Source organism: Kogia breviceps, chromosome 4 (assembly GCF_026419965.1).
Source record: "Kogia breviceps isolate mKogBre1 chromosome 4, mKogBre1 haplotype 1, whole genome shotgun sequence".
Classification (NCBI taxonomy): Eukaryota; Metazoa; Chordata; class Mammalia; order Artiodactyla; family Physeteridae; genus Kogia; species Kogia breviceps.
This window is the reverse complement of record NC_081313.1, coordinates 106,430,340-106,454,345: the sequence shown is the minus strand read 5'-3', so window position 1 is coordinate 106,454,345 and position 24,006 is coordinate 106,430,340. Positions and strand designations below refer to the sequence as shown.

The 24,006-nt window shown below is 37.4% G+C and overlaps 1 protein-coding gene across 1 annotated transcript in view; it reads left to right on the top strand.

Moving 5' to 3' along the window:
* Positions 1 to 24,006, top strand: part of FBN2 (fibrillin 2) — a 226,120-nt gene that overhangs the window by 12,130 nt on the left and 189,984 nt on the right. The window contains exon 5 of the mRNA XM_059059762.2: positions 7,480 to 7,575. Within this exon, the coding sequence (XP_058915745.1) occupies positions 7,480 to 7,575 (96 nt within the window). The remainder of the gene's footprint in view (positions 1 to 7,479; positions 7,576 to 24,006) is intronic.

Below are 24,006 nucleotides of genomic sequence, written 5' to 3'. Positions count from 1 at the left end.
CATTTTTTGAAGACCTGCCCTTCATACTGTTTTCAATAGTGGCTACACTGTTTTATATTTTACTACAGGTGGGAACCAGCAGTGCACAAGGGTTTCAGTTTCTCCACATCCTCACCAACAATTGTTATTTCTGTTTTCTTGATGGTAGCAATCTTAATGGATACAAAGTTGTATCTCCTTCTGGCTGTTGATGTTATTTTTGAGGTTGCCTTCAGGTTTGGGTAATTTTAGCTTTCCGTTTATAAGTGCTGTAAAGTTTTCTTTTAAAATAATTTAAAATATACAGGTGAATTGATTTAAAGAAAAATATTCTCTTAAGGTCAGGAGTCGACATTTTCTGTAAAGGCCAGATAGTAAATAGTTTACATTTTGTGATCCGTGTCACTATTCAACTCTGCCATTGTAGTGCAAAAGCAACTATATGCAAATAAAAAAGCTTGGCTATGTTTCAGCAAAACTTTCTGGACACTGAAATTTGAATTTCATATAATTTCCACGTGTCACAAAAATATTCTTCTTCTTTTGATTTTTAAACCACATAAAATTGTAAAAACCCTTCTTAACTCATGGACAGCACAAAAACTGGCAGTGAGCCAGATCTGTCCCGTGGCCCATAGTTTGCAGACCCCTTGTGTAGGTGGTTCTCAGGTATGGGAAAAGCTGTTCAGCAAGCCTGAGATTGAGCCTGGGAAATGAAATCTTAAGGAATTTGAGCAAACACCATGCACTAAGGGCAGTTTTTTGCAAGAATAGAAGATGCCAATGTAGTAACATTTTTTTAGGCTAGGGTTGACCAGATGAGAGCAGGAAGCAGCTGGACAACAGTGGATCAGAGATTGTAACAAAATTTCTTTTTTCAGAAATGATTTTTTTCTGTATTTTTTCATACATTCAGGCATTTTCCAAATTTTATACAATGGACTCCAGATTATAACTACTTAAAAAAGTCTATTATGAACACCATATTTATTTATTTATTTATTTATTTATCTATTTTTATTGGAGTACAGTTGCTTTATAATGTTGTGTTAGCCTCCACTGCACACCAAAATGAATCAGCCATACACAGACAGATATCTCCTCCCTTTTGGACTTCCCTCCCATTTAGGTTACCACAGTATATTAGGTAGAGTTCCCTGTGCTATACAGCATGTTCTTGTAATTTGTCTATTTTATTTATAACAAAGCAGATTTATACCTTTTTTTACACCTATAAAAGCATTAGGAGATCTGATTGTATCCCTATTTTATAGAATTCAATAGCCAGAGAAGAGTCACTGTTATACTTCTTGAAACTCAACCTTTTACTCCTTAGGGAGAAAAATCGTAATTACTTTAGAATTGCAGGGGAAGAGCCTTGCCTCAACTGGTCTTTCAGAGTATTTCGTCAAACCTATCCTAACACTAGCCACTTTTGCCTGAATTCAGCTGCTGTACCTGTCTGGGGTATGTGTGTGTATGTATGTATTTTCCTGAAAGTTCTACAGAAAGAGCTCTTATAGGTATGTCTCTTCCCTGCTCTTCACACAGAAATGGGAAATGAGGTGACGGAAAGTAGTTTCCCATCCTGTAGGAGGCGCTTTTATGTTCTTCTGCCCCTGTGGCAAACCATATTGATGTCACCACACTTTTCAGTCAGGGGAAAGCAAAAAAGCACTGGGCCAGAAGACCATCATACATCTGAAAATTTGTTCTCTAGATATCTCATGGAACAGAACTATTCTTGCCTAACATTTACTCATGGGTAATAGAACATTTGGTTCAAGAAAGTTATATAATTTAAAAAAATTCATTAGTCCCAGCAAATAAGAAGGTGATGGTATGATAACTAGTACACGTCAGCTCAAGAAATGGTTTAAGGAAGATGCTTTCTAAATTGTCTGACATAGAGAATTACTGGGAGTAAAGAGGCAGGTGTAACAGTGTCAGCTTGTGAACCCAGAAAAGTCCTGGAAATGTTTTTCAAAATGAGGATTATAAAAACATTAACATTGCTTAGCTGCTTTCCAAGAAATGTAGAAAATGTTCTTTAGAAAGCACTCTTTCATTTCCTTCAGCAATGTTTATTGAATAACTACTGTATGCCCCACATTGTGCAAGGTGCTGGGAGTATATCAGTGTCCAGCAAGATGATGCCCAACTGCTTAGAACTTATCTTCTGGTAGGGAAGACAGGTAACAAGTAGGTGGAAAGTGACATGCCTAATACAAATGTAGGGAATGAGAAGTTCTAGAACAATAAATGAGAGTAAGGGGGAGAGAGTCTGGTCAGAATAAGCAGTTCTCTGCTATTTTTTAACTGGGGAATCTCTGAGAAGGTGACTTTGAACACAGACCTGAGTCTGTGCTTTTTACATCTATGGGAAAAGTGTTCTAGACAGAGGGAAAAGCAAATATGAAGGACCTGTGGTGGGAACAGATTACATACATTTTGGAAACAAAAGGAAGACTTATGTGGCTGAAGTGAGGGAAAGAAATAATGGCAGGGGATGAGTTCAGAGACAAAAGTGTAGGGCCTCATAAACCAAGGAAAGAAATTTGGACTATCCCCTAAATATTATGGGAACCCACTGGTGCAGTGTGAGCTATGGAGTGATACATACAATCCGATTAACATTAAAAAAAAATCACTCTGGCTGCTGTGTTGAAACTGCATTGTAGAAATGGCAAGAGAGAAAATGAAAGGGCCAGTTAGGAGGTTAGTGCAGTGGTGCTGGTCAGTGATGCTCTAGTAACTGAGGATGTGATAAGTGTTTGGATTAAGCTTGCATTGGAGGTAGAATCTATGGAAGGAAGTGTGTACTGATGGAATGGGTGTGGTGAATGAGACTGAAAGAAAAAGCAAAGATCCATAATGACAGCCAGAAGGTTTGGGTTGAGCTCTGGGCTGAATGGTAATGCCGTTTCCTGATATTCCAAAGACTGAGTGGGGAGTGGGTTGGACTGGGGTCAGGTGGGGCTAAGAGCATGGGATATCAAGAGTTCTCTTTGGATTTGGTAGTTAAAGAAGTTTGTTAGACTTCCAAGTGAAAAGATCTATGAACTCAGCTCTTAGGAGACAGGTCAGAGATAGATATGACTTCGGGAGCATATAGATTGAATTTTTATATGGTTAATCTTTTATTTTATTTTATTTTAATTTATTTTTTGGCGGTACGCAGGCCTCTCACTGTTGCGGCCTCTCACGTTGCGGAGCACAGGCTCCGCACGCGCAGGCTCAGTGGCCACGGCTCACGGGCCCAGCCGCTCCGCGGCCTGTGGGATCCTCCCGGACCGGGGCACGAGCCCGTGTCCCCTGCATCGACAGGCGGAGTCCCAACCACTGCACCACCAGGGAAGCCCTCTTTTTAAAAGAATTACTTAATTTATTAGGATTGCATAGCAGTATTTACCTAAATAGTAATGGCCGTCTCTGGTGGGAGGGTGTTGGTTGTGGAGTTACTGATAATCCCTATTTTCTTTTTTATACTTTTCTAATTTTTTACGATGAGCTTGCACTGGAAAGAACCGAATAGGTTCTAGCGTTGGCACTAAAATTTGACGTCATCTTTTGGGGCCGTTTTCTCATTCAAATATTAGATTTCTTTATGTAAGCTTTTAGTTTAAAAACCCCTTCAATTTGTGCTGTTTAACATATCTACCCTCATTCAGTTGTCCTTTTGAAAAGGAAATGGTAGGACTTTTTGTGTGTGTGTGTGTGTGTGTGTTACGCGAGCCTCTCACTGTTGCGGCCTCTCCCGTTGTGGAGCGCAGGCTCCGGACGCGCAGGCTCCGGACGCGCAGGCTCAGCGGCCATGGCTCACGGGCCCAGCCGCTCCGCGGCATGTGGGATCCTCACAGACCAGGGCACGAACCCGTGTCCCCTGCATTGGCAGGCGGACTCTCAACCACTGTGCCACCTGGGAAGCCCCAGGGAAGCCCCTGTGGTTGATCTTTTAATTGTAGGCCTAGACAAAGATTACTAGGAAGTTGGAGCAGGTAGAGAAGAGAAGTTGCCCAACATTTTGAGGTGGAGAAGAGAAAGGAGAAGCCAGCAAAGAGTGAGAAAGAGTAGACAGTGAGACAGGAGGAAAACTGGGAGAGCACGGTAACCTGGAAGACAAAGGAAAAAGGTAGCTCCAGGAGTAGAGATTTATATCATCTTGTGTAGAAAAATAGGCTTTTGTTTCTTTCCTCTTTGTAACATTTTAACCTGGTTTAGCATCTGTTTTTATCCCATAACGTTTGTGTAGAAGTAACTACCATAATTTCAGATTTGACTTATGTCCAAGTGTTTGTACCTATGTTGAGTGCTACAGGAGTCTGTCTAGTAATAACAGACACTTGTCATATTACCTAGCACAGAGTAGGTGCTCAGTAAATATTTACTGAATAAAAATATTAAGGCTTTGGCAGTCGTGATCAGGGTTCTATATCACAGGCTGACCAACTTGAGACAGGGTTTGCTTCTCCCTTCTCCCCAGATCATGGCAGGCAGTTAAGAAACCAGCTCATATTCCTTTACGTAGTTTTCTCCCTTGCCTTTTGCTTTGTCCCACACTAGGTGTAAGTATTTTTTTTTTCTTCCTGGGTGGTCAGCATTCTTTCCATGGTGGAAATTTAGGCTTATACTTCTTTCCAACTCCAGTTGAAAGATAAATTTGTTGCCATTATGTCTTGTTACTTTATAAAATAACTTTTATCCTAATTTATTCAAAAGAAAGAAATTACCTCTTCTTTTTCCTTTTGGTTCACTTTTATATCTGCATTGCCTGCTTCTCTTCTTTGGCTATTGTCTTCAGGGTAAACTTTGGTTGCTGTAAAACACGTCTTGTTTTTCATACAGGTCCTTTGCAGTATAAAAAAGAAGGGGAATTAAGATTGTAGAACACTTTAACGTGTAGCCACTGTGAACTTTGTTTTTTACACCATTTTGTTTAATCCTCAAACTCCTCTGGGGTAGGGACTATTAACTCTACTTTATAGGCAGGGAAGCTGAGAATCGGAAGGGTGATGTGACTGGATGTGCTGAGCACAGCAGAACTCCTCATCTGTTCCCTGCATTGTTCCGTCTCCCAAAAAGGTGGGAAGAATCCTGTGAGATTTTGACATATTTGGGGAGTTTTGGAGAATCTGCAGTACATCAAATACTACAGTAAATGAGGGGGATACAAAGGCAAACTCCCTATAGTCTCTCTCCTGGAAGAGGTCCCTCTCAGGTGAGAGTAGGAATAGAAGCAAATGGCTGTATGGGCCAGTCTTATCCTTCTTGTTCAGAGGAACCCTTGGTACTTCCTTAAATTATTGAAGACACTGAAGATCTTTTGTTTAAATGGGTTATACCTGCTGATATTTACTGTATTAAAAATTAAAATTGAGAAATTTAAAAAAATATTTCATTTGAAGTAACAAAAAGCCATGTTGCATGTTAACATAGTTTTTATGAATAATAACTACGTTTTCCACACCAAAAAAAAAATTTAGTGAGAAGGGAGGCATTGTTAGTCTAACCTGTGTAGGTTAGCCTGGATGTCATGGGTACTGGGCGAGCTCTCTTCAGGAGATGCTCCAGGCTTATCCAGCCCTCTTCTCCTTCCTGGCATTTGGAAGCTCTGTCTTGGAAAAAACCCTGAGAGAAACCCTCCCTCCGCCTCCCCAGGGATAGATCCTGAGTGTCAGTCATGGATGTGTTTTCCCATTCACATCATAAGGGTTAGCATATGTATAATGAGAGAACATGTCTGGGACAGTGATTTTCATTTACATTTCTTACACCTTGATAGTATTTAAAGAAAATTCCTTTCATATTAATTAATTACATTAGGTGAGTGTTACCCATTTGCAGTATACCTTTAGCAATCAAAATATTCAAATCCTTACGGTTGTTTCTGTGAAATTATACCCTACCAAGAGTTCTCTTGACAGATTTTTGTTCCTTCCACATTCCTTTCCACCTCCATCTTTTTCATGCTTCTCATGACCTTTATTTCGCATCTTTTATCCTGTGTATTTATCCATCTAACTTACTGCCCAACTATTTTTCCAAGGCAGTGATGAATTGGACTTTCTAGTAAAACTCAGCTTGGGACAAGTGAAGAAGCGGAAAGGTGTGGTTCTTAGGGAGACGTTCTTGTGTAGACATACAAAGTATTCTGCTTTGGAGTGAAGCCTGATGCAGACAAAGAATGTTAAGACCCTTGGCACACTGATGCTTTAAGATGAAGGTGTCTCGTTTCAAAGTATGCTTTGGTATTGCTACTATGAGCAGAAGAGAAACTGTTCTGTGTGCTCTGGATGATGGCAGGTAATCCAGCTGCATGTTCCTGGTAAGGAAATAGCAACCCTATTGCATCTTTAGATATCGCTTTATTTATTGAGCTTCCCATTTCCAATATGGCCCTCACTTGAAGTGCACGTAAATGTGCTCTGCCTCGTCACTGCCCTTTCGTGTCTTAAGTCCTGTTTTGGAGGCACAGGTCATAGAATGTAATCCTCTTCTACTTCTGCAGGGACCAAGTGTTAATCTGTTCAACATGTGGGTAGGTTACGACACAGCCTGTAGTATTGGTATTTTCTCTTGCAGGAGATGAGTTTCTTGAATTCAACTGTCCTCATTACGTTTCACAGAAATACTTATTTTTCAAGTAATGTGAAGGGTGATTTTTTTAGGACATTTTTTTGTCTTGGGTCCTGGCTGCTGAGTTGCTCTCCTTGGGAGGTGCAGTGGGGAGAGAGTTCAGATTCCTTTTTGACTCACTGGCTCCCTCTGGGCCACCTGACTCCCGAATTCTGGTCTCCCTGTTGCAAGTCCAGAGAAGGGAAAATGTGTGCTGCAGGTGTTTATCATCATTACTTACAAATTTTGAACTGTGGGTTAATTTCATAAGAAAGAACCTTTTGTGTTGACACGGTGAGGTTTTCCCCTTTCTTTCTATAAGTTGACACATTAGTTACTTCTCTTGGTATTTTATTGCTGAATTGGTGGTATTTCCCCCCATTTTTCATGTTAGCTTTGCCTTTTACTTATTTATTCTGCCTTCTTTTTTGGCTTCCTTTTCTTTGCTTTTTTCTTTTTAATTTCCATATCCTCTTTATTTTTTCATATCACATTTTCCTCTACTTTTTTCCTCCCTCTCTCTGCTCTCTAAAGTCTACAATCCTTTTCCTTCATATTTTAATCACCTTTTACCTATGAAAATAGATTATAGTGTTAATAGAACTGAAATAGAGGATCGAATCATTATATTCTGACTGTGTGGGCATTAGAGCCAGCCAATCCTTGTGATTCTGATTTAAAACCAAAACTTTTACCAAATGCTTGCTTAACAACGTGATTTACATGAATTGTGTAGGTTTTGGTCTCAATATATGCTGAAATATATTTACTTAAATGCATGATGTGACGTGTTTTAGAGGTAAGATCCATTATTGCTACATTTCTACACTACTGCATACTTGGATATTTACTGTACAATGAGCTTCTTGTTGTGTTTGTGTGCAGCTGTCTGTGAAAATGGATGTCAGAATGGTGGACGTTGTATCGGACCCAACCGCTGTGCTTGTGTTTATGGATTCACTGGTCCACAGTGTGAAAGAGGTAAGAAGAGAAAAGAGAACCTCCCTTTGGAGAAGTTTATCTTGTTGTAAATGTGTAATTTTTTATTACCTGATGAAAAAATCTTTTAATGAAATAATATTTTCATTCTTCTTTGATTATGTCTATAACTTGCATGGTCAGATTTTGAGATATAGCTAATAGCAGCTGAAGTGTCTCAGTTTTTTCCACCACAGTGAACTGAGTTCATGAGGCCAACTCTGGGACTCCGGCTCTAGAGTAATTCTGAGTGAGTGACTGATGGCAGATACTAATAATTTGGAGTTAATTCAAATTAGGAGTCACTGTTAGCAGTGTGGCCTCTGTTTAAAAAAAAAGTAGCATGTTCTTGGCTGCAAAACCAACAAAAATCTGAAATAAATTGCCCTAACCAACAAGGAAATATATTACATTGCATACAAAAATTCCAGAGTCACTGGGCTTCAGGTAGGACATGATCAAGGCTTTCACTCTGTTGTTCTACTTCTCTTGGCCTTGCCTTCCTTTGTCAGTTTTGCCCTACCCTCCAGTTCTTTATGGTTGTAAAATGATTGCCAGCAGTAACTAAGGGAACGTGCTTTCTTGTTCACATCTGGAGAGAGAAAACCTCTCCTTTAACCATGGGCCAATACTAGCCTTCAGAGATACTCCATACACTGATTGGATTAAGCTTGCGTTTTTGAACCAGTCTCTGGTAAGAGGAATGGTATTAATATGTTCCATGTAGACTTACCAGGACCTGTCTTTGGAGCAGGAGATGATGAAAGCCTCTCAAAGTCATCTATCTGAAAAGGAGAGTTTGGTATCAACGCAGTAGAAGTTGTGTTTGGCAGGAGGAAAGGGGTAGGGGAATGGGTGCTGGGTAGGCATCCAGCATTGTCCACCTTATCCATGTAAACGGTCAGTCAAGCCAATATGAAACCAATTTACCATAATTTAAATAGCAGTTAAACTTGTGACCTGTAGACTACTGAAAATCCCCAGTGTTGATGCAATAAGTGAACTATTAATAATGTTCTGATAGCAAAAGGGCATATCAAAGAAGGTAACAGTTATCACATTTTATAAAATGTGATAACTGTTTAGCACTGAACCATAAAAGTAAAATAAGCTTAAACTAACATCAGTATTACATAATCATTCATAATTACATACATACTCAATTGATTTTCCCAGGGCTTTCATAGCATCTAAAGTTGTATAGTGCTTTCTTTGTTGTGAAACTTTGAGTATATGAAGCTATGTCATTGAAATGTTACAGATAAGTAATGGTGATGGTTTATATATGTATAGAGGCTTTGAATTGCAAAGAAACCTTGTGTTTTAAAAATTATATCCATTACACTGACAAAAACTTAATCCTGGTATTCAGGTCGAAGCTTGAGAAGAAGCTGAGAAATTAGAATAATATGGTGAAGTTTGAAAAGTAAGATGTATGCAGCCTTTTAACATACACTTGTATGTACATTAAGATATTTACATTATTCCTAAGGTAATAGAGATTTCTTGGGACCGAAGTACATTCCACAAATGACAGAGTTTATAGTTACACTTAGGACAAATTTATATGTCTTCACCAGATGCTTTTATTTTGGGAAGAAAAATTAATTGTGAAATGTTAGCATAAAATGATAAGTTGTTGAGAATGGAATAAAACAAATTTCCGAAATGATAAGTTTATTTAAACACCATAGAATGGAAAATAGTTAAATTTATAATTTCAAACATAGTTATAATTGGTGGAGATGATGTTCATTTTTCTGGAGGTCATGTAAACTTTGTAGCACTTTTATCTTGAGCAGATTTCAAATTCAATTCCTAATTGGCAAAGGAATTGTGTAGTTTCGAGAAAGAGGCTTCCAGGCATTACATCGTTATTCTGCAACAGTTATTCATTCATTGGGTTTGTTAGTCCTTACTAAATTTATGGAAATTCAATAAAGACTTAACATATATTTTACATGTACAGTAGCATGTTTTCAGAAGAATTACAAAATTTATTAGTTAATGCATTGGCCTGAAGGATTTTTTTTTTAAACATGGGTTTGTTTCTTAAAAATCTTTTTAAGTACTAACCTTCAGATGAAAGTTCTAAAACTTTGTTTATTCCAAAGAAGAAATTAGCAATTTCCACTCTTAGATTGCAACTCTGAACTTTAATGCTTTTGAAAGATATTTTCAATTGAATTTTTAATGTGTAATAGCTAATCCCACTGGAGTTCATAATTTTTCTCAAGAAACATTGTCTGCTTAGCTACAAAAGGAATAATTTATGTTGAGGTTAGTGAATAGATCCATGTGCCCAGTTTACATTTACGGTTCATATTGTCTTTTTCAATGATTGAATTTTCAAAATATATGTTCTTTGTTCTCCTAGAAAAAAGTCTTTTGTAAAATTAGGGATACTTTTCATTCTTAATGTAGAACACATATAATTTCCCTTTAAATTGGTCTCTTGGGATCAGTAGTGTGATAAACATGGCAGCTTTTTCTGCTATCTGGGCTTCTGGCAGACTGATTTCCGGACTCGAGACAGAGACTGAATGGTAACCAATAGCTGGCATGATTGTGGTATTTAACTTGAGTCTTGGTGCTGGGTAAGCTGAGCCTTTTTGGAGTCCTTTCCTCATTCTTGCTGATATGTACAATGACCTTTTATACTTAGCATTGAAGAAAGAGTTCTTGTGGTCCCATGCCGATTGTAAAATGCAGACAGCTTAGCTGTGTCCAAGGCACATGACAATATTCAATTTTTTTTGCTTCTCTCTCCATAAAGACGATGTTTGAAATAAGATAAATATTGCACTTAATATAAACCTGAAAATACATAGACATGCATTCATCATTATATATCAAGACTTGGTGTTTTTTCTCTAACACTTAAAATATACCTTAGTATTTATCAGTAGAAACTTGGAGGGGGCAGGCAGGCAAGAAATGAAGTTACCTGAGGGATTTCTGGACTAAGTACAGTGATTACTTATTATAAACTCCAGTAGCCTGGAGATTTCCCTGGTGGTCTAGTGGTTAAGAATCTGCTTTCCAATGCAGGGGATGCGGGTTTGATCCCTGGTCGGGAAACTACGATCCCACATGCTGCGGAGCAAGTAAGCCCACACGCTCTAGAGCCCTCGCACCACAACGAAAGATACCACGTGTCGCAACTAAGATCCGATGCGGCCAAATAAATAAACAAATAAATATATTTTTAAAAATAAACATGGCCTGCTGCAGGTCCCTGTTTCAACTTCTATACCTTAAATGGTTGTTGAAATCGTGTTTTGTAATGGAATTTTCCTTGTTGCTTATATAAAGACTATCTGTTAGAAATATATCCTAGACCCTTTTAAATTATGCATAAATTACTACTACAAATTGTTAAACAATTGTTTTTAACAGTTTGTAGTTGTAAACATGTAAACATGTAAACATGACTTCCTTTCAAAAAGTGTGTAAATTTGGTAAAATTTCAAATACCCTTATGCTTAGTGACATTTCCTTTAAAATGTACATCTTTCAGTAAATGGTACCTTAAAAGGAGGATTGGAAATTTACTTTTTAACCTACTGATATTTTAAGGAAAAGTTCCTTTTGTTAATCTGAATCTGCATCAGAAAAAAAAAAGTGAGATCAAGTTGCAAATGTTAAAGTTTATAAAATCTAAACTATCACGCCTTTATGTGAAATGTAAAATGGACGGATTTCCCTTCAGGATAACTTTCATAAAATCATCCAATGAACGCATGAACTCAGTGTCTAAAAACATGTTGAGGAGGAGTAACTCAACTTCTGCTTGAATACTTCCAGTCACAGGGTGTGCGCTCGCTCCCTCCATCATGAGACGGAATTCCGTTGTCAGAGCCCTGGCTGTTTAAACTCTGTGTTATTATGCTCCTGCCTAAGCGGGCATTTAACAGATGTATAGTGTCTCTCTTACTGTCTAATTCAGGGGGAACGTGATGATGGTGACTTCTCTAAAGGCATCCATTATAACTTACTGCTCAGGATTGTGCAGTGTGTGTCTTGAATTATTCTGTACATTTTTGTTCATCCACTCACATTTCAGTCGGTAAAGTAACTGTGACTGTTATTAAACCTACTCAGACCTTATCCAGATTCTCCAAGAACAAGAGTGGAGATTGGCAAATTAGGGTTTTCCAGAATTCTGGGGATTATGTAGACCAGAGCAAACTTTGTGCAGAAATAATTTATACATTTATTAATCAACATTAATTCCATGCTCTTGGAATTTATTATAAAGTATGCAGGGTGGGTTTGTTCAGCCTATGGACATTCAAGTAGCATAGTAAATTAATAATGTGACCAGGAATACAGGGGAGTGTGGTGAGAGAACAGACTGGAATTCTGCAGAATTCTATATGCAGTGGATTTGATACTTCCAAGAAACGAATAGGCAGTACTTTTAGAAAAAATTCCTCCCATTGTAATGTTCTTATCTAAAGGTAATGCGTGTTTATTATAAGGTAATTTAGAAAATAAGACAAGGAAAAACAAGAAATGCAATTATTTATGATTTTTCTCCAGTCAGAATTAATTACTTTTAAGATTTGAGTTATGCTTTGGGTCCTTTGTTCTACCACACATATATTGCTTACGAAGAATGGGCTGTTTCCATTCTTACTGGAATCGACTGTAAGAATATTTCATGTTCTGTAACATGAAATGTACTTATATCCTGCTTCTTCTTTTAGGTTATGAACAACATTGTATTAGCTTATGGATTGTAATAGTTACACTGCATGTTGTAATAATGAGGGCTAGGTATCTACATTCTAAACAACCGTATGATATTTGTAAAGTTATTTTCTCTGTCTCACAGATGAGGAAGTTTTGCCCACTTCAAACTTATGGTAGCATTGGGGGTATTAGAACAGGAGGAGGATCTCCAACAATCTGATTTCAGACCTTAAATTCAATTATGGTGATATAGCTGTCTGCTGTAATTACATTTTTTATTAATTAACATTTAAGGTCATTTTCAGGTTCTCTTGTGGTTTTATTGGTTTGTTTCTTAGCAAAGCTGTGATAAAAATCTATGTAGATAAATCTATATCTTTGATTTTATTCTTAGACTATATCCTAGAAATGTAATTACTGAGTCATTGAATAAGTGAAAATTTAAAGCTTTTCATATGTTCTGTTCATTTCCCTCCAAAAAGGCTTTTTATGATTTATTCCTTTGGTATTATGTTTAAAAAAGTCTTCCCCATTTCCAAATATTATAAATATCTATAGTTTGTTCCTAGGAATTTCCTAAAATTCTTATTGGAATTTTATCTGTTACCTTTTTAACCACAAGTTAGAACATACAGGATGGTAACTAAAATAAATTTATTTATAAATATTTATTTATTTATTTATCACATATCTATTGAGTACTTATTTAGTGTTAGACCAAGTATGTGGAGTTCAGCTTACAAACAATATATACTCCCTGTTAATGGGAAGCAAATTATCTGTTTAAAGATTAGAACTAGTCATCTGCTTAAACACTAAAATAAAATACAACATAGTAAATACTATAATAGGAGTAGTAACAAATTTATGTGAGAGCTCAGAAATGGTTCCTGATTAAGGGAGAATTACAGAAGTTTTCCTGCAATTAATCTGAATGAAATAATGGGAAAAACAGTATTGGACTAATTCCTGTGTTGATATTACATGATATAGCATGATGGAATCTTGTACTGAATAACATTATTTAAACTCCACAATTAATTACCAGTTACCGCAGTTACTGAGCTGATGTTGGTTTATAGAAATAAGAGGTCTCCCTTTTTCTTGCACTCAGAAGATTTAGTGAGAATGAAATTACAAGGAACAGAGAGAAAACATTACCAGCCGCAGATGTCAAACTCACACGCTCTTGCCCGCTCACACACACACGCAGTTCTGCACTCCTGAGGTCGTTAAGAACGGTTTATAACCTTGCACTCTCTAAACTAAACTTAGCCTTAAATGGGCATCAGAGAAATACCAGAAGATCTGTGGGAACTGAACTTTTTGGCAGTAGCTCAGATGACATCCTTATCTTGAATGCCATTAAGAACACAAGTGAAGGAAAATAAGAGAGAAAAAAAGAAGGCAAAGTGGAAAGTGGAAGGGAAAGAAAAGAACGGAATGAAGAATGATAGCAAAGGGAGATGGAAAGCTAAAACTCAGAGTGGAGATGCTGGGCTGTATAAAGGACGGCTCTAAGTTTTGGAGAAAATCAGTTCATTGATTAATCTGATCTGGGAGAGGCCAAGCTTCCGTTTCTCACTCTTTGATTTAAGCCTGAGCTCTTTTGATCTATGCAGTAAGATTGAATGTGTTGGCAGCCTGTTAGAACCTGATGCTTTATTTCTAAAACTCTTTGAGTTAAACCAGTGAGTATTTTCATTTATTCCACCTCTAAGTGTCCTTATTTATGTATATCTTTGTTTGCTTTTGGTTTGTCTACCTAGAGGCAGAGGAACCTGCAATACAAAATAAAAATATTCAAATATTTTATATTTGTGTAGCTCCATAAATATTTTCCTGTTTTCCTATTTCAGCATCAGGTCCGAAGACATTAGAGTTTTAGCTGGTATGGAAACTAGGTGAATCTACCACACACACACGAATTAACTATAAAGAAAGGTTATTACATAGGATTTAGCCAAAAGCAATAAATAACAATGTGCATGGGTGAGGAGAGGGGTTTATGTTATATCATTGTATATTTAAAAACAAAAAAAAATTCCCAAATACTAAAAATTCTTAAATGACACCTGTCTCCACGGGTTTCAGATAAAGGATTGTGGACCTGCAATTACCTTATAGAGTAGTTGGGAAGATTAAAAGCAATACTGTGTTAATAAGCTCCTAACACATAATAGGCAGAGCGCCTGGCACATGGTAGGCATCTGAGTGATATTTGCTGTGTTTTAGGAACACAGGGTATAGCCAGAATCAAACCTTAATATTAAGACCTGTGTGACCTTGGAAATGTGATTGCCCTCTCTGATCTGTGTTTCTGAATATATAATAGGTGTCTACTGTGTCAACCTTGAATTATTTTTGAGACAATGATACAATACTTGGCACCCAATAAATGATCATTATTGATGCTAATCTCTTTTAACTGAACTCCCAAGTTATCAAAAATATAACAGTGGAATATTCAAAAATGGAATTTCAGATACAGAATAAAGGGATTTTGTCAACCGTTTAAATCATACACATAAAGTTTAATGCTGCTTTTATTGAGAGTGTAAGGACTCAGAACAAATAGCATGTTTTAAGAGTGGCTCACATTCTTGGTATGAGAATTAAATGAAAGATAAAGTGCCTAGACAGTGTCTGGCACAGAGTAAGTGCTCCATAAATAATAATCTATAATTATGAAAACTAAAGCCAAGATATGATATGCTCTCCTACACAAAATTGTGTTTATGGATGAGGAAGATTGTTCCAGCATCACTTGGAATGTCATAGGTCAGAGTGCATCCGTTGTGAACAATGTAATTTTTGTGGGGATTTTTTTCTGATAATACAGGTCAGATGAAAACTACTATATATCATCATCACTGCCTTGCCTGTTATGCAGTTGAATTTTTAGACCCTGCTCATCTTTTTTTTGACATGTTTCTACTGTAAGTACCAGTGTTGCTATTAGTAGTTACTCACTATTTAACTGGTCTTTTTTTAGTCTCCCCCTTCTCTGTGCACAAAGTCTTGTTCCAGGCATTTCACAGTGTAACGAATATATAGTAGTTTATTTCACTCAAGGTACTTGTAATCAGTGGGCCAGTATATTGCTAAATATAATATGATTAGGTCAGAGGGGTCTTCAGACTGTCCAGAGAACAGTTTCTCTGTGAATCTTTCCTCGACCACCACCTGCCTCCCTGCCTTACCTTACCTTTGGTGCAAATATTGGGCATGCTCTTCTTTTTTACTATACCTGCCATATATCCCATTCCTTTAGACTAGATCTCTTCATCATTGCATTGTGACTGCTTACTTTTTTGGCTGTGAGCCTTTTAGGAGCAGATATCTTTATGTTGAGTTGCCTTGTGTTCCCTCTGCTCCACACAGTGCAGTATAGAAAAGGCAGGCCATATATGTGACTATATAAACACAGCAGTTCCAAGTAGAAGAAATAGAATGAAAAAAGTACAGACGTAGTAGAGGTCCTTGAGTGTTCATGGACGCTTATTCACCAGTGTGGCTCTAAGATACAGTGAAAGGGAGGAGTAGACGATGAGGCTGGAAAAATAAACTTGGACCTTAATACCCGAAGTCTGGAATGCTGAAGTCAAGGGGCTGCGCTCTATGCAGTAGGCTCTGAGGAGAGGGATTATGAAGGACTTCTAATCTTGAAAAGAGTCCTCTAAAGGTCAATCTGGAGTGGTAAACAAAAAGAAATGGAGGGTGGAGAGGCTGAAGGCAAAGACCTTATTCAGGAGAATTCATTGCATGTCAGGTAGATAATAGCAGTGAATCTATTACGTTTGCATGTATAGTGTTTTCAGTCAGATTATGATTTATCTCTGCATAAATTAAAGTAATATTAATTTGAAATGGAAAATTATGTAATACTGGGGATTATGATAAGTTTTTTAGAGAAATCAATACTTATAGCAACCCAAGGATATCATTTTTTAACATCATATTACAAATGAGAAAACTGAGGCACAAGGAGGTAAAACAATTTGCTGAAATTCACTCAGCTAATAAATGGAGAAAGTAGAATTGGAACACAGTGGTATAACCTCAAAACTCACACACTTAACTACAACTTTATTTTGAGTGAAACACAAAATTGCAAACGTAATGTATTTCTACACTTTAGAAATATATTGTATCAACTGTTAAGTATGAGAATGATAAATAGGTACACACTTCCAATAGAATGAAAGAGATGGCTTGCTATTTTTATGTTCTTTTGTTATCTGGCCTAGGGAAATCTTTTTGGTATATACATTTCTGATTATACCTCTGAATGCTTATACCCAGAGTTTCTTTATGTGTAAGATCTGGTAAAATATTTATTCAAAACTCATAATACTTAAAACAAATTTGAGACTTCTATTTCCAGCCAAGATGGACTAACAGGAACCAGATTAACCCTCCTGCCTGAGAAGAACTGAAAAACAGAATAAATATATGAAACAATGGGTTTCAAGATATTGGACCTCAAGTAACAACAGAAAGTGATCCCTGAAAGGACTCTGCTAGATTTTCCCAGGTTGCTGCTTGAGAGTTTTTCCAGGCTGTGCTGTGGGCAGAGAGAACCCAGGCATAGCCTGACACATTCTTTAAGCTGTATGCAAAGTGTCTTCTTAGTTCACAATGGAATTAAATCAGAAAGCAGTAACAGAAAGATCTCTGGAAAATACCCAAGCATTCAGAAACTGTGTAACTCATTTCTGGTATCCGTGGATCAAAGAAGAACTCAAAAGGGAAATTAGAAAGCATTTTGAACTAAATGAATGAAAACAATATATCAGAATTTGTGAGATGCCATTGAAGGAATACTTAGAGGGAATTTTATAGCTCTAAAGGTCTTTATTAGAAGAAGAGAGGTCTCAAATCAGGGACCTCAGCTGCTTCATTAAAAAATTAAAAGAAAAAATTAAACCAAAATAAGCAGAAGAAAAGAAGTAAGTTCAGAGTAAAAATAAATTAAGTAGGAAACAGAAAAAGTGAGAAAATCATTGAAACCAAAAGCTGGTTCACTGAAAAGATTAATAAAATTGATAAGCCACTGTACACACTGACAGGGAAAAAGCAAAGACACAAATTATCAATATCAAGAATGAGAGAGATTTGGGCCTCCCTGGTGGCGCAGTGGTTGAGAGTCCGCCTGCCGATGCAGGGAACACAGGTTCGTGCCCTGGTCCGGGAAGATCGCACATGCCGCAGAGCGGCTAGGCCCGTGAGCCATGGACGCTGAGCCTGCGCGTCTGGAGCCTGTGCTCCGCAACGGGAGAGGCCACAACAGTGAGAGGCCCACGTACCGCAAAAAATAAAAAAAAAGAATGAGAGAGGTAACATCACCCCAGATTTTACTGATAAGTGAATAATGAGGCAATACCATGAACAGCTTTAAGCTAATAAAAATGAGGTGGGTAATTTCTTGAAAGATGTAAATCAACAAAGTTCACTCAAGAAGAAATAACATAGATATCCCTATATCAATTAAAGAAATTGAACCTGTAGTTAAAAACCTTCTTATAAAGAAAAATCCTGACTCAGATAGCTTCATTGGTAAATTCTGCTGAACATTTAAGAAGGAAATAACGCTAATCCTATAAAAATTTTTCTAGAAAAGAAACAGGAGTTAAAACTTCCCAACTCATTCTATGAGGCCAGATTACTTTGAAACCAAAACCGGCAAAAGGCATTTCAAGAAAAGAAAAGAGCTTGCAAATATTTTTCATGATACAAAATTTCTGAATTTCAGCAAAGTGCACCAACAATATATTGAAAGAGTGTATATAATAGCCAATTGTTTTATCCCAGAATAAAGAAGCAGTGTAAGTCACCGTATTAACAAATTTTTCAAAATCACATGATTATCTAAATAGAGGCAGACAAACATTTGACAAAATCCAGAATCCATTCCTGAAACAAACTGTCAACAAACTAGAGAGTAAGAGATCTCCCTCAATGTGATAAAGGGGCATTTCAAAAAAAGCTATAGCTAACGTTATACTTAATGATGCATAATTATTTTCTATTTCCTTGATTATTCTTTTTTTCCTATAATGGAGTATTCTTGTTTTCTTAATCTGCTCTGTGCCTTAAAAAAAATTATAGTATGTTAGAAAGTTCCTGTCCCGTTTCTTTTTGTCTTATGCTTGCTTAAAATGGGCAGCTCTGTCCAGAATTTCTATTTCCACTAACTTGGGAAAAGTGAATTTTCCTTTTCTCCCTTCCAAAATTACCTAAGAGTTGTCTTCCTGTCCTTGCTCCTGTTCGAGAGCCAGGGATTCAAATACTTGGTGTTCTGAGCCCAGAAGAGGAGAGGAAGATCTCAGCTGGGGTTTGGGCAGCTTTGATGAAAGGATCTGTACTTTGCACTTTCTGAGGATATTCTTTGTATGACTTGTGCTAGGATCACTCTGTATGGTCATGGGAATATTCTCTTTTCAAAGAGGATATCCCTGAAATTTGAGTGATTCCTCCCATTTCAGCTATAGTCCCTGGTGCACCTTTGATTTCAGAGAATCATACTTGGTGCTGATTTCACCCATTTGCCCCATCATTCTCCAAGAGTAGTTCCTCCTCCTTATTGTCAGTCCAACCTCCTGCTCCCTGAGAATCTTTTTTCCTTATTGTCCATGGGTCTCCTCTTCTCCTGTTGAGTACTCAGGATAATTGACCCTGTGTGGCGGGGATCATCCTGTCTTCACCGTCTGGTTTCCTCCCATCTGGTAGAAATCACAATGGCTGGTTCCTCTCTGTCTGCTTTCTGATGAGCTATTATGTTGGTTGGTAGGGACTTGTACTCCTCCAAACATTCCCTAATTTCTCCATAAGCTGAACCCACACTAGCTCTCCAGGGAGAATTAGTGAGATTTCTTAGGATATTGATGAATCATTCTCATTCCCTGTATTATTTGGAGGAGCAGTCTCCTATTTCATTCCTTGGCTGCCATTTTCAAATATTATAGCAGGAGTTTGTGCCTAGTTCCTGCTTTAGGTGCTGAGAGTGAAATTTTTGGTTAGATTTTACCTTTTTTGTTGCTGTTTATATTAGCAGTGGGAAAGGGAGATTCTATGATATGGCTTCAATCTCCTGTGTTTGCCAGGAAGTTGATATCACATTTACAAGTTTTTGATCTGAAATCAATCTAAAGTCAACACAGAAAGCCAGGTTATAGGGGTTTCTGATAGAAGATGATATGATTTGTGATACTGCAGTTGACACTTACAAGTAAGATTGTGGTGGCTTATTAAGTACACATTATTGTACCAAGAAACACTGGTTCTATGGGTGCCTCATCTTCTGTGGATTAAAGACTGTGTTTCCCATGACCATACTTAATGTCATGGTTTAATGCATGCAGAATTCTTCCATATGGACAAAGCTGAATGTGAATGTCTCCATCTGATTTAGAAATAGCACACAAGGCACATTCCAAATTTTGAACATGACTGTTTTCATCTTAAGAAAAAAGAATTAAGTTCTGATTGTCACAGAGAGATTTTAATTAGAATTTGACAGATTAACTGTGCTCTTAAGCAAGTCAATTCATGAGTAATTTCTTGTTTGAAATGTGAGGACACTGGGCTAGATCACTGTTTACCTATCTTTGTTGGTAATAAGAATCACCTGGAGTTTTTTGTTCCAAAATATTGATTCCTACGCCTATACCTTGGAGACTCGAATTTAGTGCTCCAAATTCAATGAATTTCAACCATTGTGGCATATTAACATTTCCAGGGAGCATTTAAAATCCTGACACCCAGGCTTCATCCAGATCAATTACATAAGAATCTTGAACAATGGGACCCACACCCCAGCATCAGCATTTATTTCTTAAAGCTCCCCAAGTAATTCCGCTGTAAGGCGAAGTTTGTGGAACACTGGTCTAGCATGAGGTAGTTACAAAATACCCCAGAATATTCTTATGACAAGTCTGAGAAATCATTTATTAAAATATAGTTAAGATTTTATCAACAACTCAGTTTTTGCATTTAGAGCCCCAAATGGAGACACTGAATAAAACTTACTATCGGGTTATTTTGAACAGATTTATAATGTTTTAACATTATTACAATAGGCTTTCCCTCTTTCTGATGTGGCAAAATTGTATTTGAAAAGAGTCAACTTTATCTTAAAGTTTTCTCCATTTCACAAATTTTTAAATCTCAGTGACCTCAGTAAGATGTTAACACTCCCTGCAGGGGGCAAGATTGAGTCAACAATGTTTAAAATGGCTTCAGTTATAATGTTTATAATCTTGGTTTGGTTACTGTGTGGTAAACTAAGAAATAAACCCAATATACCTTGAAAATCATACATAGAAAATGGAAAGCATTATCTAGGTCTTTTTTAAGGAAAATCTCACTTGTTTGAAGCAACCTTATGACATCATATCTTGCTTAAACTGTAGCTTATTCAATGATGACATTATGGTTTTGTAGATCATAGTGATATTATAATGTAGGTTATACTGAGATGTACAGAGACACATCACATACTTTTTGTATTATACATTATAATACTTCCTCTTTTTAAAATAATTACTGGCATTTATAAGTATTTATTTCTCACTACACAACTATGTATTTCCTCTTGCTTATGACTCTGCAAAACTAAAAATGTATAGTTTATTGTCCCTGTATTTGAGTGGGAGCCAAGGAACTTGATCTCTTACTTGCAATTGTTTTAAGAATGATTTGTGAAGGAGGTGGTATGGATAAACAGACAGTTTGGAGGGCTTGACTAGGGCCGGAGAATACCAGGCAGCATTTTTCAGGCACAGGGCACTTCAGGAGAAAACCTAGAGCCGGAACCAGACAAGATGAAAGAGCAGCTGAGCAGATAATGGCCAAGGAGCTGAGGGGGTGAGGAAAGGACTTTGGGGAATCCGAGTTAAATCCACAACTCTGCGGAAAGATGTTTGAAGGGTTTTTGCTTATCTGTCAGGTATGATCACGAGTGTAGGATTTTGCAAACATCCTGGCCAAATCCTCCAGTAATTTCACGGTCCTTGTGGGGCCGTGCAGGAGCCATTTTGGTTATCCTCAGTTTGCTGTGGATTTGTGAGGTGACCTCTTCCTGGAGTCCCCAAAGAAGACAGATGTATTGTGCCCTCTGCATTCCCCTTACTGTGCCTAACACACTGTCCCCTCCCTGGACTTCTCATGCTGTGCTTTCTCTAGCCTGCCTCTCACAGCATGCCTCAGCACAGAGGGGTCAGCCTTTTCTTCCGCTTTTCCTTCCTAACAGGACTTTCTTAGGTCTTATCCTCTTCCTTAGATGCTAGCTGCATGGCCAGTTTGGTGCTGATGAATGCTGGAAAGGTAGAGATTGGTCTAGGAGTAAGGAGCTCTGCATTATGAGTTAGTCCACAAGGTATACCCTGATATATAAAGAACTTGGTACATCGCTTGGTACAAATACCTAAAAATATTTTCTATTATTTAATTACTAGAATTATAAACATACATCCAATCATTCAATTAAAAGCTTTTAGGAGATTCTGTGTTACTTATTGTAAATATCACATTACAAAGGATCTTGAAATATAGCTCTAACCCTGTTTGCTAGCCCAAAGACATAATAATGAACTAGAAAACATATCTCTTTCTCTGAACACTGTACTGAAAGAAATTTGCAGTAATAAATGCAGCATTCTAGATTATTGTGCTTTGAATTACCCTGCCTGGGGACTGCAGTGACATTGTTCTGTACAGAGTGGCTCTGGATGTTACAGACTATCTTACTGCCTGTTAGGATGACACTAAAGCAAAAGCTTGAACACAGTAGTTACTTAACTAGTAAGCATAGTAGTTCCTGACTCAGGGCATTTATGAGAAGTTTGGAGTGAACTATCTGACCCTCTGCTTTATTCCTCATTCATTTTGGATTAGATTTATGGTGATTACCAAACCAAATCTAGGAAATTCCACGCACAGTTCCAAGGAAATCTGGCCCACAAATCTTTGTGAATCTGGAATTTCTTGAGTGTGTTCATCCATAACACATGCACACATGTCATATGTTAAGTTTTTGTGTATGGTGTTTGGTGTTCTAGGTGTTGACATCAGGCTGCCCTAGAAATCCTGCCCATCAGGCTGATAATCAGCATAAGATAAAGCAAGGAATCTCCTTCCCTACCTTACTCCCATTTGTTGAAGACATTTAGGAAAGGGTATGCCAAAATGTCTTAAAATAATTTCTTAATTTGTTCTTTTTTCTCCTTTATTTTATGGAATATCTTTTTATTTACTCATATCTTCTTTAATTCTAACAATGTTTTGTATTTTTGAAGTATGATTTTTATACTTCTTGTGTCAAATTTTTAAAATTTGTTCCTAGGTATTTTATTTTTTGAGGCTATTGTAAATGGATTTTTTTTCTTAATTTTAATTTTTCATTGCTAATGTATAGAAATACAGTTGATTTTTGTGTAATGATCTTGTATTCTGCCACCTTGAGGAACGTATTAAATTTTTAGTGGAGAATTTAGAATTTTATGTATACATGAGATCTTGTCATCTACAAATGGAGATCGTTTTATGTCTTTCTTTCTAGTATGCATACCTTTTATTTCCTTTTCTTACCTAATTGCCCTGACTAGAAACTCCACTTCAGTGCTGAATAGAATTGGCAAGAGCAGACACCCTTGTCCTATTCCTGATGTTAAGGGAAAAGAAAGCAACCAGTCTTTCACCCTTAAGTATGAGGTAGCTGTGGGTTTTTTGTAGATGGCCTGCAACAGGTTACCTTTTGTCGTAAAAGGTTGAGGAAGTTCCCTTGCATCCCTGCCTTTTGAAGTGCCTTATGAGAGCCAAGCAAACAAAGACACACTTATTCAAGAAGACCTATTAAATCTATGTAAAAGCAACAAGGGTCTGTGTCACTTGAGCCATGACTTGCTTCCTCCTTCCCCACCCCTCAGTGCAGTGTAATGGGAGCTCCAATCCAAGCAGGTATGGCCGTGAAATGGGGCTCCCTCTTCCCCTTCAGTTCTCAGTCAAGAACTATTATATCTACACAGAAGGGGCAGCTTCCAGTATTTACAATGTATATAGTAATGTGTATACACTGTATAGAGTATACAGTAAATAAGGTAGGAGGATAAGAAAGGGGAGACTATCTCTCAACTCTGAATTCTAGGCATGAAGTTCTATGGTGGGAAATCCAGGCAGAGAGAGCATCAAGTACAAAGACACAAGATGAAAAGGAAGGGCATGTTTGGGAAGAGAAAACTGGTCCACCATGGCTAGAGTGGGGTATAATTTGGGGATGGGAGGTTGAGGAATTTATCAGTTATGAAGGAAAAAGGTAATAATGATAACAATAACAGCTAACATTTTTGAGCACTCAGTAGTTTCAGGGTAAACACTTGACATGCATCATGTCATTGAAACCTCACAACTCCTCTAATGAGTAGTATCCTCACTTACAGCCTAAGGTTCAGAAACATGTGCAGTCATACAAAAAGGGCCTTCTATGTCAAGTTAAGAAATGTGGACTTTATCATATACTAACAGGGAGCCAGCAAAAATATTTTGTTAAGTTGGTACTTTTGAAAATTTTAACTTAGATGTGGAAGAAAATAAACTCTGAAGGCAAATGACACTGAAAGGATGGCTGCTGAAACGGTCTAGGAGAGAGAAGGGGGCCTGAACTAAGGCATCAGAGTTGTACTGAAGGGGAGGCTATGCATTCCAGTGACATTTCCAAAGCAGAATGGACAAGACTGA